Genomic DNA, 16,455 nt, shown 5'->3' with positions numbered 1-16,455 from the left:
CTCGCTGACACAACTTCTGTCACGTATCCCCAGGGCTCAATATAGGAGACGACAACCTTTTAGCTTTTCCAGGGGCCTTAATCCAGCTCCTTCCTCTTGAAGAAGTGGCCAGACCAACAGCTGCATCCGTAAAATTGACTCCTTTTCTTCTTTGATACCAGAATTCTGGGATCTTCTCTGGTGGTTCAGCAGTAAAGAATTCACCTGCCAAGCAGGAGAGGTGGGTTCAATCCCTGGGTTGGGAAGATGCCCTGGAGGAGGAAATGACAGCCCGCTCCACTATTCTCGCCCGGGAAATCTCAAGGACAGACGAGCCTGGCGGGCTGCAGGGTCACAAAAGAGTCGACACGACTTAGCAACTCAAGGACAACAGGACAATAGATTCTACGAGTGGAAACGCCACTGCAGTTCCTCCCCCTGCAAGCGACCCTCGACATTCTCCCCCACCTGCACCTCCTCTGTTAGGTACTCTTCCGTTAAGTAGAATCAGAATGCTAAAGATGCAGAGTCCATGAAGGAAAGGAAAACATACATCCCCCCTCCTGGGGCAAAATCATCGCCTCCTGCAGCATCTGTCCCTTCCAAACAGTGGTCACACGTGGCTCTCACCGCAACTCCGGCAGCCGGAAGCCGACACCAGCAACAGCTGAGTACATATTAGAAGTATGTGCAATACTACGTATAAAATAGACAGCTAACGAGAACCCACGTACAGCTCAGGGAACGCTGTGCTCCGTGGTGACCTGAATGGGAAGGAAACCCAAAAAAGTGGGGATGTAATTACACATGTGGCTGATTCACTTCGCTGTACAGTAGAAAATAACACTACACTGTAAGGCAACTACATGCCAATAAAAATGATTTTTAAAAAAGGTGTGCGCCCACCCTGCTCGTTTAAGTTTTCAGCAGAGGCATCTTCCGTGCCATCACGGCAAAGACTAAGGGAAGCGGAACAGGATCGGGACACAGACTCACGAAGGGGCTGGGGAGAAGGCAGTACCCCTGACGCTTGCTGACCTTGGAGCCTGACCAGCCAGGGTCGTCAGCCACGCTGCCCGACAGGAGCGTCCACGTCCCTGCCCCCTGCAGTCCCTGGGCAGCCTCTTCGGATGTCAGATCCCCAGGCAGGGAGGAAAGGGGCGGGGAGCAGGCATCTCCCAGAGAGCAGGCTGCCAAGACCGAAAGCAAAGCTGCAAAAGCAAGTGGCGGCATCACAGCTTGTATGTTACTACTTGTTTTTCAGGAAACACATAACAAAATCACATCTCCAGGACACACACACACATACGTACGCAAAAGCACAGAGCGATCGAACTACTCAGCCGCAGGGAAGCGGTCCGGCAAGCTGCACAAAGACGCAAGGTCTCCGCGCAGGTGCTACAACGAGGAGATGAAAATCATTTCGAATTTTAAAAATAACACACAAGAAGAGAAAGCACAGACGGTTCCAACTGTGCGAAAACGCGTGCAGGCACATACACATGTAAAGAGAGGGAAGTCTAAATACAGGAGGCAGCGTTCAGGTTGCTTTACAGTTCATTTGAAGCGTACTTAAACAATACAAGCATAGGAGGGAGTAGTTATGTCTTAATATTTATAAGATACAATGTAAATCTTTTTACAAAAGGAAAAAAAAGAGAGAAAAGAGAAAAATCTACAAGGGTACCCACTAAACTGATGATGATGGTTGACTTTGATCTGGGAAGAGTTCAGGAAAAAGGAAGCATCCTATTCCATTCAGGCTGACTTTTTTTTTCCTTTAGTTCCCCAACCAGGGATCACACGTGTCCCCCCTGCAGCAGAAGCATAGTCCTAACCACTGGACTGCCAGGGAATTCGCCAAAACCAGGTATGTTTTTTTTTAGGCTACTGTAACAAATTACCATCAACTAGGAGCCTGGTAGGCTGCAGTCCATGGAGTCTCGAAGAGTCGGACACGACTAAGCGACTTCACTTTCACTTTTCACTTTCATGCATTGGAGGAGGAAATGGCAACCCACTCCAGTGTTCTTGCCTGGAGAATCCCAGGGACGGGGGAGCCTGGTAGGCTGCCATCTATGGGGTCGCACAGAGTAGGACATGACTGAAGCAACTTAGCAGCAGCAGCAGCAGCAGGTGGCTTATAAACAACAGACATTTATTTCTGGCAATTCTAGAGGCTGAGAAGCCCGAGGTCAAAGTGCTAGTAGATTCAGTGTCTGGAGAGAGCCCACTTCCTGGCTCATAGACAGTGTGCACACGTCCTGATGTGCTAGAGGCCAGGAGGGGAGCTCTCTGGGGGCTCCTTTATCCGGGCACTAATCCCATTTATGAGGGCTCCACCCTCATGACCTGGTCACCTTCAAAAGGCCCCGCTTCCTAACACCATCATACTGGAAATTAAGTTTAACGCATGAACTTTAGCAGGATACAGTCTGTGGCAAGAAAGGACTGTCACATAAAAATCTGTTTAATTTTTATAATGAGATTTGTGTGTTGCATTAATGCAATATTAATAAGACTAAAAAGAGAGACAGGAAGCCATGGAGATACACAGCCACCCTCCTCTCCCCGCCTCCCCTCCACCCACCAGTAGAAAAATCTCTGCTTTACACTGAAGGTGCAGTCTTCGCAGTCACCGCCAATCTTAACTTTACATAGAAGCAAACTGAAAAGATCACAAAAATGTCAGCATCTCCAGATAGCTGTCCATGGTCCATTCTGCTTCTCCCTAGAGCCATCCAGGGGGACCATGGGCTCAGACTGGCCTGAGCCACACTCACCACCACCGCCTTCCTCCGGGGCCTGGCCGATTCCACCTTCCTCAGCCACCCCCGCCCGTTTCCACTCTCATTAAGCCATCATTTGGCAAAGCCTCCGTACAACTCTGTCAGCTCGTTTCCCATTAACGGTGACCGTGTCCGCCTTCTCCACTCTACCCTCAGATAAATGCAGGAAAATAAACACCCTTTCAGGGAGCGACTGGACAAGCGGAATTAACGTGGCCACAGCGGGTTCAACCTGACAGGCTGTTATGAGTAAAGCCCTTTTCATGAGCAATGTGGGGCTCAAGCTCCAAAAGGGAGACAAATACATCTGAAAGGCTGAATGGAGGGGAGCCGAGTTAGAGGACAAGGTCAGAGTTAACCATTTCCTTCCCGCCCTCCTGCAGTTTTGCCACCCTTCAGGTCCTGAATGTGTAAGAAGAAATAGGGAGGGCACCTCCCCTGTGGACTCGCAGAGGCACCTGTGCTTGGACCGTCACGGGTCAATGTCAGAAGCCCTCCAGCAGGCTCTTCCCTGGGGCTCCAGTGGTTAGGACTCCGCACTTACAGTGCAGGGCACACCGGTTCAATCCCTGGTCGGGGAACTAAGATCCCACAGGCCTGTGGCACAGCCAAGGAAATACTAAAAAAAAAAAAAGGCCGAGGAAAAATTTAAGAAAAGTTTAAAAGATATGTTTAGGGAATGCTAAAAGAATCCCTCAAAGCACCTCTGTGCTGAGCATACTCCTGCACCAGCTTGTTTCACCAGGGACTGGCTTGCTCCCTCTTGCCCAAAGTCCATGCACAGTCCTCCCAGAGGACAAAGCAGAGGCTGTGGGGTCTTCTGCAGGCAGGGCCCCCTTCCTCCAGGCACTCGTTTTGCAGGACGAGCCCCGTCTGTCATCTCTGCAGCCAAAGCCTTTTGCTCTCACGACTGCGTCCTGCTCCTGGGCTGTGTGCTGAGCCGTGTGGCTTTGTCGCAAAGTGAGATGAACAGGAAACTGAAGAGATCTCAGTTGGAATTGCCCCACAGAACTCCTGGTTCCTACACTCCAACTGCAGTGAGCGTTCTGAAACCAAACTCTGGCCACCGCTTTCTCCCCCAGAAGAATGTATTCCCCTTGACTGCACAATCAATGCTGACAACCAGCCAGACTCAAGGTCAAAACCCAATAACTCAGACTCCAAGATGCATCTTCCCTACGTCCGAGCAGCTGCCCTTTCTAGGTCTGGTTGGCAAATTCACAGTGAGACCGAGAGAAACCTCCAGCCTGTCTCAGAGAGATGGACAAACAGCTCCCCGGCACCACTCTTAGCGTCACGTTTGCATTTGGGTACTGCTGCAGTTATAAACAATGCTTATCTGTTTCCGAGTTCGTCCAAGACAAATTCCCCTTCTCACATCAACAGCATGAACTAACTTCTCTTAAAACGTCCCAGAACAGATGCTTCCCGCCAGGTTGATCTTTCTGCCAATGAGCGAGGTCCTGGGCGTTCAAGGTTTTTACGCCCTTTCTGAAGACCTTTCATTCTCTCCCTCAGTGCTCACCCACCACTCCCCAACCAGGCCTCATTTTCCAAGACTTCCCGCTGGGATCTTCTCTATATTCAAAGCATACAGTAGAGCAAACAGGAAGCAAAAGGTTAAGGAAAAAAAAATGTACCGCAGCAAAGAACAAATGACTGTTTACACGGCCCAGAGAAAGCCTCTACATTCGGGCAGCTGATCAAATACGCTGACACCCCCACCCCACCCCCGCCCTCCCCGCCCCAGTACCAGGGAACAGTGACTCCTCACGAGACAAAGAGCCCTCTGCCATATATTGCCTTGGAAGCCCGGGGGGGCTCGGGTGGGAAGGGCAGAAGGAGACCAGCAGGGGCCGTGCCAGCCCCGGTCTGCCATCCAGGCGTGAACGCCATTGGCCTTCCTGCCCGGGCAAGGAGAATACACTCCACTGGCAAGGTCACACGGAACCCAGGTGGGCTGGACAGCAGGCTATGGCAGTCCACCCGGAGGACCCTCCCAGAGCCATTAGCAAGCAGACGTGTCCAACAACAAGGGGGCAGAGGGTCCGGGGGGTGGGGACAGAGGACCACAGCCTGACAAGCTCTCGTTGAACGAGAAGGACACAGTCTTTCCTCCAAGATGACATCACGGCTCCCCACGCAGACATCACCGCACAATGAGCTGTTCGGTCCAGAGGCTGGTCCCTCCGGATCAAGAGTGATCGGTTTCTCATGAGTGTCTGGGCCACGTTCCTCCCAAGACTCTTCCTTCTCTCTCTCCGATGGGGAAGGAAGAAGGCAGGTGGGGAAAGGTGAGCCTACGTCCTGGGGTACGAGCCCTGCCGACTCCAGGGAACCCGACCTGCTCCCCGCCCACCACGATCCCCAGAGAAACTCTCTCCCCCGGATGGTCCTTCCCGCGCCTCCTCCCTTCCTGGGTGAGCAGAGAATTCAAGCCCCAGCTCAGGTCTCTCGGGGGGCTTCTGCCCACCTCAGGGACTTGTTAAAACACAGCGCCTGTTAAGGTGACGCGTGCCTGCACTGGGTCCTTCCTGACAGCCACCCTTCAGCCAAGCTGGTTTCAGCCAATGGAGCTGGGTCACAGTCTCACGGTCTGGCTTTGGCTCTCTCTGCTCAGGGACTGCAGCCAGAATGCAGGCTGCTCTGTGTATCGGGCTTCTCTGTGAGCCAGGGAAAGCTCGCTCCCCAAAGCCAACCTCCCAGCACTGTTTAGGCAAAAAATAAAAAAAATCATCGGCTCACCCAAATTCTGGTGCCTTATTACTTTCTTTAATTCACAATTTTTGGCTGAGCTGGGGTTTCATGGCTGTGCAGACTCTCTCTAGTTGCAGCGAGTTGCGGGGGTCGGGGGCTCGAGGCCATGCAGGCTTCAGAAGTTGTGGCGCTCGAGCTTAGCTGCCCCGAGGCTTGTGGTCCCTCCTGGACCAGGGATTGAACCCATGTCCCCTGCATGGGCAGGGAGGATTCTCAACCGCTGGAACACCAGGGAAATCCTTGGTGCCTTTTTAGATTTTTTAAAATTATTACCTGGCAACCCCTTAAGGGAGTTATAAACCCTCAAGTCAAAAGAAGGAAACTGAGGGTAAGGGACATACAACTGGTTTGTGTCAGAAGCGAGCCCAGTCCAGAGCCCTGTTGCCCGGTCCCCCACCTCATCCCTCTATTAATCAGCGCTCATGGAGGGGATGCTCTGCTGAGTGTCTTCTGCTGTGGTCCAGCGTGTTCTCAGCTCCCTGGTGACGTCATAAGCTCGCTAAGGGTCAGGACCAGCGTCCCGGTCACTCCCTTGCCCCAGTCGAGGTCCATTCCTGCAGACAGTGCCGCAGCGAATGACGTCCAGGTGTTCTCTGCGTGTTTAACAAGATCTGACATTTAAAATCCGAACTTAGCAAAATGCGACTGAAGAGCTGATGAGTCAGACCACCGAGAGCTTATTTTCTTTTCAGTCACAATTCAATCCCTCTAGGTAAAAGCCCTAAATGGCTTGAAGTATCTATTTCGATACCACTAGCCACTTAACAGAGACATGACCCAGGGTGTTGAGTTTGAACAGAAGTAGATTCGTGGCACAGAGCTGGACACGCCCTGACACGAGAGCCCAGGGAGGAGCGGTACTCACCCAGTGAGGCATCAGGAGGTCGGCCACGTAGACAAAGGCCGCTCCAAGGGTGAAGCCGATGGCCACGGGGAGAAAGGCCAAGGAACCGAAGCCGCCGGAGGACATGGCCATCTCCACTGCCGGGGCCAGGAGGGACCAGTAGGAAGCCGCCAGCATGACCTGCAAAGCCGTGAAAAGCAGCAAACCGTTAAACCATCCCCAGAAGCCCTTCCAGTGGGGACTTTCCTAATTCTCTGTGGCCCAGCTGGAACTCTTGAGTGTCACCTGGGTTAAGCCTTAATTCTCAGTGGTAGGCGGGAACTATTCCAAGGCAAAAAGCAGCCATGAGAAATCAACTGCTGTGAGAGCTTAATCTGGACTTTGTGAAGAGGGAGTCTAGTTTGCTATCATCTCTCATATCCATACCTGACTGCTGGAGAAACCATAGCCCTGACTTATACTGACCTGTGTCAGCGAAGTGATGTCTCTGCTTTTAAATACGGTATCTAGATTTGTCCTAGCTGCTGTTCGTAGATAAAGAAATTGAATCTCGAAGTAATAAGATCATTTGCCCAAGGTCACTGAGCCAGGAAGTGGCAGATCCGGGGAACTGACCAAAGCAGGACCATCCCCACCTCAGTGAGAAGGGAACCACGAGAGGGAAAGGAGAGAAATGAAACTGGACTCGAACTGCAGTGGAGTCAACGGGATCCAGAGTTCTCCAGTGTTTAGTGAATTAAGACACTCACTCACAGTTGTCTCCTCTTACAGATGCTGTGACGTCTTGGCTAGAGTACACCCACGACCCATTGCAACCGTATGACAGTCAGCACTGACAGGCACAGTGCTGAATGGGTTTCTAAAATTACTTAATGCCGCCTTGCCTTGAAAAACACATCTGCATCATCCATCTCCAAAATAACATCCGAGTGACAGAACCAGGTATTACGAACACAAGAATAAAGAACAAATACGTGAGGAAAGAAAATGATTTCTCTTCTGCAGAGCGTCACTCACACACAGTCATTGGCTCGGCACTAGATGCTCCCAAGAAAAATCTCAGCGCCACCTGTTGAAAATTGCACCTGCCTCAGCTGCTATTGTTCAGTCGCTCAGTCACGTCCGACTCTTTGTGACCCCATGGACTGCTGCTCACTAGGTTCCTCTGCCCTCCTCTGTCTCCCAGAGTTAGCTCAAATTCATGTTCACTGAGTCAGTGATGCCATCCAACCATCTCATTCTCTATCACCCTCTTCTCCTTTTGCCTTCAGCCTTTCCCACCATCAGCGTCTTTTCCAAGGACTCGGCTCTTCGCATCAGGTGACCAAAGTATTGGAGCTTCCACATCAGTCCTTCTAATGAATATTCAGGGTTGATTTCCTTTAGGATTGCCTGGTTTGATCTCCTTGCAGCCCCAGGGACTTTCTGCAGGCCCACAATTCGAAAGCATCAATTTTTCGGCACTTAGCCTTCTTTACGATCCAATTCTCACATTCGTACATGACTACTGGAAAAATCATAGGTTTGACTATACGGACCTTTGTCGGCAAAGTGATGTCTCTGCTTTTTAATACACTGTCTACGTTTGGTGGTTTACTCGATAAGTCGAGTCCAACTCTTGCGACCCCATGGACTGTAGTCTGACAGGCTCCTGTCCATGGGATTCTCCAGGCAAGAATACTGGAGTGGGTTGCCATTTCCTTTTCCAGGGGATCCTGCCAACCCAGGAATTGAACCCAGGTCTCTTGCATTTAGACTCCCAGAAACAGTAAAAGTGGCCCATCAGTTCAGCTCCATGGGGCCGTCAGAGGAAGCCTGTGGGAACCTCTATGCCGGGGGCTAATCATCCCTCTCCCAGACTCTGTCTCACCTGCTTTAGAATTCAACAGCCCTCTAGAGCTGCCATCTGTGGTAAGCTCCGCCAAGGAAGGCCAGCACAGAAGTACAGAGGCGGCCCAGGCATGCCCAGCAACCTCCATCCTTGCGTGTTTCGGGGCCTCCCATTTAGACCACATCGCCAGTAAGACCACTCCAGTCCCTCCCCATATCTCATCCCTGTCGATGTCACTGGGGTACTTCCCCAGCCTTGGCATCCCATCACCTTCTCAACGTCAAGTCCAACCTCTTCTGTCAAAGCTCCCTCTATCCCTAGGCATCGCTGGATACCAATCTTTTTTCTGCTTCTACACGTGAAAAATACAATATTCTCATGGACAAGTGATAAGACACAGATCAGAAAGGTTATGCCTCTCAAGGGAGAGTTGGCCAGAATCCAGGATGCTGGACATGGAAAGGCATCTCCAACGACTCAGGTGGGTCCCTTTCTTAAGAATCCCTGTCCTCTGTCCTCCAGTCAAACCTGGAACCCAACAGGATTTCCTTCCTTCCTTCTCCTCAACAGTCTCCCTGCCTCCCACAGCTTGGAACATGACCAAGAATCGGTCTTGGGATGGAGCTGGGTTCCACTGGAATTGCAATGAGAAGCCTGTGCTCTGCAGCTGGAGAGTAGCCGACACTTGACACTAGAGAAAGCTGGTGCGCTACAAGGAAGACCCAGTGCAAACATAATTTAAGAAATAATAAAGGGCATACGTGATCAACAAAATAATCACTTCTCCCCCAAAGATGTGTGCGTACATGTTAAGTCACTTCAGTCATGTCCTACTCTTTGTGACCCTATGGACTGCAGCCCACCAGGCTCCTCTGTCCGTGGGATTCTCCAGGCAAGAACACTGGAGAGGGTTGCCATGATCTCCTTCAGGGGATCTTCCTGACCCAGGGATCGAACCCACATCTCTTACATCACCTGCATTGGCAGGCGGGTTCTTTACCACTAGCGCCACCTGGGAAGCACCCCCCTCAAAGATGACCACCTCCTAATCCATAAAACCTGTCATGTCACCTTACATGGCAAGAGGGACTCAGCAGCTGTGGTTAAGGATTCTGAGATGGTGAGATGATCCTGGGTGAGCTGGGTAGGGCCCACATCATCACAAGAAACGTTATGAGAGAGCAAGATGAGTCAGAATCAGAAAGATGTGACGACAAGAGCATGGTCAGACAGGAGAGACTGGAAGATGCTATGTCACTGACTTGACGATGGAGAAAAGGTCACGAGACAAGGGAGGTCGGTGGGCTCTAGAACCTGGAGGAGGCAAAGCAACAGGTTCTTCCCAGGAGCCTCCAGCAGGAACGCAGCCCTGCTGCCGCCTTGATTTTACCCCAGTTAGAACCAATGTGAACCTCTAATTTCCAGTGCTGTCGGATGATATATCTGAGTCGTTCTAAGCCACTGTGCTTGGGGTGCTTGTTACAGCAGCAACAGGAAACTCTTACAGCAGATAAAGGCATGTGTTCCTTTTTTTTTTTTAGAGCAGTTTTATATTCACAGCCAAACTGAGCAGAAAGTACAGAGAATTCCCACATACTGCCTGCACCACACATGCACAGCCTCTCCACCATCCACATCCTTCACCGGGTGGGGCGTTTGTTACGATCAGTAAACGTACACCGGCACATGGTTATCACCCAAAGTCCACAGTCTACATTGGAGACGGCTCTCTGTGCTGTATATTCTGAGTTTGCGCAAAGCCACAAAGACGTGCATCTACTATTCTGGTGTCAGGACCGGCAGTTCCACGCCCTAGAACTCTCGTGCTCCGTCTGTTCATCTCTTCCGGCTCCCTGGCAACCCTTGGCAACCGCTAATCCTTTTACTGGCTCCACAGTTTTGGCTTTTCCAAAATGCCTTATAGCTGAAATTGTACAGTATTCAGCCTTTTCAGACCGGCTTCTTCCACTTAAGTCAAGTGCGTTTAAGATCCTTCCATGTCTCTTCATGGCTTGATAGCTCGTTTCTTTTTAGCACTGAATAATAGTCCATTGTCTGGATGGGCCCTGGTATTACTTATCTATTCACTTATCACAGGGCATCTTGGGTGCTTCCACGCTTTGGCAATTATGAATAAAACTGCTGTAATCACCCGTGTGCTGGCTTCTGTGCGGACGTAACTCTTCAGTTCGTTTGGGTAAACACCAGGGAGTGCGATTCCTGGACTGTATGATAAATCCTATAGATATATATATATTTTTTAAGATAATCCCTCAACATGGGTAGCTTCCTGGAAACTGTCAACACTAGCAAAGCTCCTTTAAATGTTGGGAAATTTTTTTTTTTTAATCTGTATGTAGTGACATATTAACTAGCTGATACAGAAGCAGGAAGTAGTGTATCTGATTAACCTTCAATTACCCCTAAGAAGCAGGGCCTGCAGGGGAGAGTCTAGTGATGGGGAGGTGGTAATCACCCGGCACAAGACTTCAGGGAATGAGCTCAAAAAAAAAAAAAAGTCGTTACCCACCAGTCCCCTTCATGACTCCAGATGACAGGTACTGAAGATCCTCCCGCAGCCGCAACCCTGCTTAGAAAGACAAACGGGGCTACCAGTGCGCCAGGGAAGAACAAATCCGACCCCACACTGGGTCTGTTTTCTTTTCTTTTACCTTGTACGCGATTGCTTTTGCTGTAAGAACATTGCCCGTAGCCCAAAATATAGAGGAGAGTCCACTCTCAAGGCTCCGATCTTTATTTTTTTTTAATCTATTTATTTATTTCGTTTATTTGGCTGCACTGGGTCTTCTACGCTTTGTACAGGCTTTCTCTAGTTGCAGCGAGCAGGGGCTACTCTTCGCTGCGGTGGGTGGGCTTCTCATTGCAGGGACTTCCTCTGTTGCAGAGCGTAGGCCCTAAGGTGCGCGGGCTCCGGGTTGAGGTGAAACAGGTTCAGTTGCTCCTCGGCATGTGGCATCTTCCGGATCAGGGAGGAACCCATGTCCCCTGCACTCCCAGGAGGGCTCCTCGGCATGTGGCATCTTCCGGATCAGGGAGGAACCCATGTCCCCTGCACTCCCAGGAGGGCTCCTCGGCATGTGGCATCTTCCGGATCAGGGAGGAACCCATGTCCCCTGCACTCCCAGGAGGGCTCCTTGGCATGTGGCATCTTCCGGATCAGGGAGGAACCCATGTCCCCTGCACTCCCAGGAGGGCTCCTTGGCATGTGGCATCTTCTGGATCAGGGAGGAACCCATGTCCCCTGCACTCCCAGGAGGGCTCCTCGGCATGTGGCATCTTCTGGATCAGGGAGGAACCCATGTCCCCTGCACTCCCAGGAGGGCTCCTCGGCATGTGGCATCTTCCGGATCAGGGAGGAACCCATGTCCCCTGCGCTCCCAGGAGGCGCTTAACCCCTGGCCCACCAGGGAAGTTCTAGGCTCTAAAACACTTTTCCACTCAGAGAGAGATAAAAAGCTGCAGAACTGAGAATAACGTTTGTCTTTTTGGAGGTTTATAGGGACGTCGTGATTGACCTAAATAAATGGAGGCAAGAACAGCGGATTCTGACACCAGGAAGTTTGCAACAGCCACTCATACCCACTCCCCTTTTAATATAAAAGAATCCTGAATTCGGGTAAGATGGTTCTTTGGGACACTGGCCCACCATCTTCTCAGTCTACCAGTTTTCTGAACAAAGTCGCTATTCCTTGCTCCGACAACTCGTCTCTAGATTTACCGGCCTGCCATGCGCTGTACAAGCCTAGACTCGGTGACAGTGACCCCAGCCGGAAAGATGTCAAGTGGAGCCGCTCGGAGCCGCTACCCCAAAGAGCATGTCCTCCCTAGATTCCTCGAGCAGGGGGTCCCCAGGTCAGGCTCTGCGTCTGCGGAAGCCGGAGACTGACCTCCCTGTTGCCCCTTCTCAGAAAGACACTCAAGGATGTGTTTACTCCATGAGATGAAGCAGTGAGACAAGAAAGTCAAGACAGGGGGAAAGGAATAAAGGGCATCTCCAGGCGGTGAGAAAAAAAAAAAAAAAAGTACATCAGAGCGACACTGCAACAGGCTCGGAGAACCAGACCCTAGATGGGAAGAGGGGCTGGAGGGCTCTGGGAAAAGGCAGACTGTAGAGCCCAGGAGGTTTGAATGCTCGTGGGGGAGAGTCTACAGTCCTCGGTGGGAGGCTAGTGGTGGATTAACAACGGGTGCCCAGAAAACTAGGCAAAGGGGAAAAAACAGAGATCACTGCCAACTCTGGAAAACACCAAATTGCACAAGAAAGGAAATAAGTGAATACCATTGACAGTCTTAACAATGTAAGCCATTGTTTATTTCTTAACCAAGGTACTTAAATGCAAGGTTGAATATATACAACAGAAAATGTGCTCTTTAAAGTCTGGATAATTCAGGGGCCCTGATGACACTCACAGTGTTGAGCAAGCATCAGCACAAAGTTCCAAAACCTTTTCACAGAACAGAAGCTCTGCACCCACGAAGAGGTAGCTCCCTGTCCCGTCTCCCTCCAGCCACTGGTAACCTCTAAGCTACTCTCTGTCTCTCTGAATTTACTTAATCTAGACACTTCATGAGGAGAAGGCAATGGCAATCCACTCCAGTAGTCTTGCCTGGAGAATCCCATGGACGGTGGAGCCTGGTGGGCTGCCGTCTATGGGGTCGCACAGAAATCGGACACGACTGAAGCGACTTAGCAGTAGCAGCAGCAGCAGACACTTCATGGGGCTTCTCCAGTGGCTCAGCAGTAAAGAATCTGCCTGCAATGCGGAAGCCTTAGGAGACATGGGTTCAATCCCTGGGTCAGGAAGATCCCCTGGATGAGGGCATGGCCCCCACTCCAGTATTCTTGTCTGGAGAACTCCATGGACAGGAGAGTCTAGCAGGCTACAATCCACAGGGTCACAAAGAGTTGAACGGACTGAAGTGATCTACTGAATACCCATGCACAGACACTTCACACGCATGTCTGGCTTTTTTCACTGGGCATAATGCTTTCAAGGTTCATCCATGTTGTCAGAACTTCATTCCTTTTTAAGGCTGAACAATATTCCATTTTTAAGCTGTGACTATGAACTAACCTTAAAAAACACAGTGTCTCTTGAGTAGGATGGTGGGGGTTGGGGGGGGTGGGGGGTGGAGATGGATAAGAGAACCAAATCCTCACCTTCCACACGAAGAAATCATGGAAGATTCTTAAAGCTGAAAAAGTCAAGAAACATCAGAGTAGGCATGCAGTTGAAAATGTGGAGGCAAAACAAGTGAGGAAACAGCTAAAATCGGTGTTCGCGCATCCCTATGTGGGAATTGGGGGTGGGGACGGTCATCAGACTTGCTTACTGTGAGCCCCACAAAACAACCTGATTTGTTAAACTATACACGCACATATCTTAGGGGAAATTTTAAAAAATGAATTGATAATATAATTTTAAAATATGTAAATATATAAGTAAATATTATAAATTTGTGATATGATAGTTTTTAACGTTTTGATCATAGAAGACCCTGATTCACAGTGAAGAGGATCCTGTGGACAAAAGTTCAATTTTCAGACAGGTGCCTGCACGACAGTGAGACACCGCTTGGCCCGTGTGTTTTTGTTAAAGGCTCCTAACTCACAGTCTGGACAAAAGGAAATAAAAAAGGCCAAAAGGCACTTGCAGAGGAGGAGACATTTAAAATCAGCAGACAATCGGCTGTACTCAAAACGATCATTTTTTTAGCTTAAAAAAAAAGAAATCAGCGGACACTTGCAAGCTGTTTCTCATGTTGCTTGAGAGTAAAATTCCATATTTCCCATCTGTAGTTCCCCAAACCGAGCAAAGCTCCTAGGATCCTTCTTCTCAAAATGCCAGAGGGATCCTACTCTATAATGCTATTAATTTCCCTCTGGTGTCAGGGGTACCAGCATAGCATAATCACAAACAGTAGCTAAACACCTAGCCCACAGCAGGCAGATCTTTTCATTTCTGCTTAAGTGCTCGTTTAGGACAATTTCAGCTCTGGAAACATATGTGAAATTTGTGAAGAGCGTCTTGAGGGACACATCAGAATATTCTGGCTTGATGGGTGCGATTAAGCATTTCTTCTGTGACAGTGAAGACGGTTTAAACACTGGAGGAAAAGCCAAGCTACAAAACGAAATATCCCTCTTAATAAAAGAGGGGGAGGATATTATTGCACAGAGTTCACTGACAATACAATGAATATCAATGGCAGGTGGGGCAGTGGAGAGCTGACCACAACGCAAGCAGAGGGATGGGGAGGAAAGAAAACTCAGCAGGAAACCCTGCAAAACGAGGTCGCTCATGTTCATTCAACACTGAGTCACACATCAGAAGCCCACGGGGGGGTGGGGAGGGGCACATAAATGTTGCATTGAGTCAGCTCTCCAGTGCGGCACGTCAATTCTCAGTCATGACTCAGGCATGAATCAAATTCATATGGGGGCTCTATCTATACCTAATCTTTTATTTAAAAAAGAAAAAAAACAACCCTCAAAATATACCAGCTTCTTGCAATTTTACAAAATTAAACCAAACAGCTCAGAATTATAATCATTTACATTCAGCTTCAATTACAGTTGTTGGTTGAGGCAGACCTGCCTGGGTGACCTAAGTCTTGCTGGCCACGCCCACCTGATGAAAATAATGGCAAAAGGCCTGGCCTACCAGCTGGTATGTAATTTCCAAACCAGGAAAAAGCACTGGAGCTTCAAAAAGAATCTACCCTGTGATCCACTGATCCCTCTCCTGGAGACCTGCCCCAAGAGAAATGAAAACAAATGTCCACACGAAGACTCAGGAGGGTTCAGAGCAGCTTCAGTCACAACCAAACCCAAATGCAAGAGCTCAAATGTCCATCCACAGGAGAATGGACAAACCCACCGTGGTCCATTTATAAATGAAATATTCCCTAGCAATAAAAAGAGGAAAAAATACTGATGTCATGACACAGAGGAGTCTCCAACATTATACTGAGTGAAAGAAACCTGTATATAAACACACACACACACACATACACACAGAGCCCTACCCTGTATGATTCCTTTCAAGCACAAGAATATTTAAAACCCATCTATGGTACAGGCTTCAGCAGTATGTGAAATGTGACCTTCCAGATGTTCAAGCTGGTTTTAGAAAAGCCAGAGGAACCAGAGATCAAATTGCCAATGTCCTCTGGATCATCAAAAAAGCAAGAGAGTTCCAGAAAGACATCTACTTCTGCTTTATTGACTATGCCAAACCCTTTGACTGTGTGGATCACAACAAACTGTGGAAAAGTCTTCAAGAGATGGGAATACCAGACCACCTTACCTGCCTCCTGAGAAATCTGTATGCAAGTCAAGAAGCAACAGTTAAAACTGGACATGGAACAACAAACTGGTTCCAAATCGGGAAAGGAGTATGTCAAGGCTGTGTATTGTCACCCTGCTTATTTAACTTACATGCAGAGTGCATCATGAGAAACGCTGGACTGGACGAAGCACAAGCTGGAATTAAGAATGCCAGGAGAAATATCAATAACCTCAGATATGCAGATGATACCACCCTTATGGCAGAAAGCAAAGAAGACCTAAAGAGCCTCTTGATAAAAGTGAAAGAGGAGAGTGAAAAAGTTGGCTTAAAACTCAACATTCAGAATACTAAGATCACGGCATCCGGTCTCATCACTTCATGGCAAATAGATGGGAAAACAATAGAAACAGTGACAGACTATTTTTCTGGGCTCCAAAATCATTGCAGATGGTGACTGCAGCCATGAAATTAAAAGACACTTGCTCCTCGAAAGGAAAGCTATGACCAACCTAGACAGCATATTAAAAAGCATGATGATGATGACCCGCTCAGTCGTGTCCGACTCTTTGCAACCCCATGGACTGTAGCCTATCAGGCTCCTCCGTCCATGGGATTTTCCAGGCAAGAGTACTGCAGTGGGGTGCCATTGCCTTCTCCAGGGATCTTCCCCACCCATGGACTGAACCCGGGTCTCCCACATTGTAGGTAGATGCTTTTTTTTATCGTCTGATCTACCAGGGAAGCCATTAAAAAGCAGGGACATGACTTTGCCAACAAAGGTTCATCTAGTCAAAGCCATGGTTTTTCCAGTAGTCATGTATGGATGGGAGAGTTGGACTATAAAGAAAGCTGAGCACCAAAGAATTGATGCTTTTGAACTGTGGTGTTGGAGAAGACTATTGAGAATCCCTTGGACTGCAAGGAGATCCAACCAGTCCATTC

The 16,455-nt window shown here is 49.2% G+C and overlaps 1 protein-coding gene across 7 annotated transcripts in view; it reads right to left on the bottom strand.

Moving 5' to 3' along the window:
- SLC39A11 (solute carrier family 39 member 11) overlaps positions 1-16,455 on the bottom strand; it is a 376,154-nt gene that overhangs the window by 236,688 nt on the left and 123,011 nt on the right. For all 7 annotated transcript variants that reach the window (XM_027518931.1, XM_027518935.1, XM_027518932.1 and 4 more), the window contains one exon: positions 6,391-6,549. In XM_027518931.1, the coding sequence (XP_027374732.1) occupies positions 6,391-6,549 (159 nt within the window). The remainder of the gene's footprint in view (positions 1-6,390; positions 6,550-16,455) is intronic.

Source organism: Bos indicus x Bos taurus, chromosome 19, assembly GCF_003369695.1.
Source record: "Bos indicus x Bos taurus breed Angus x Brahman F1 hybrid chromosome 19, Bos_hybrid_MaternalHap_v2.0, whole genome shotgun sequence".
NCBI lineage: Eukaryota > Metazoa > Chordata > Mammalia > Artiodactyla > Bovidae > Bos > Bos indicus x Bos taurus.
Note: the sequence above shows the minus strand (reverse complement) of the source record. Positions and strands in the feature narration are given on the sequence as shown.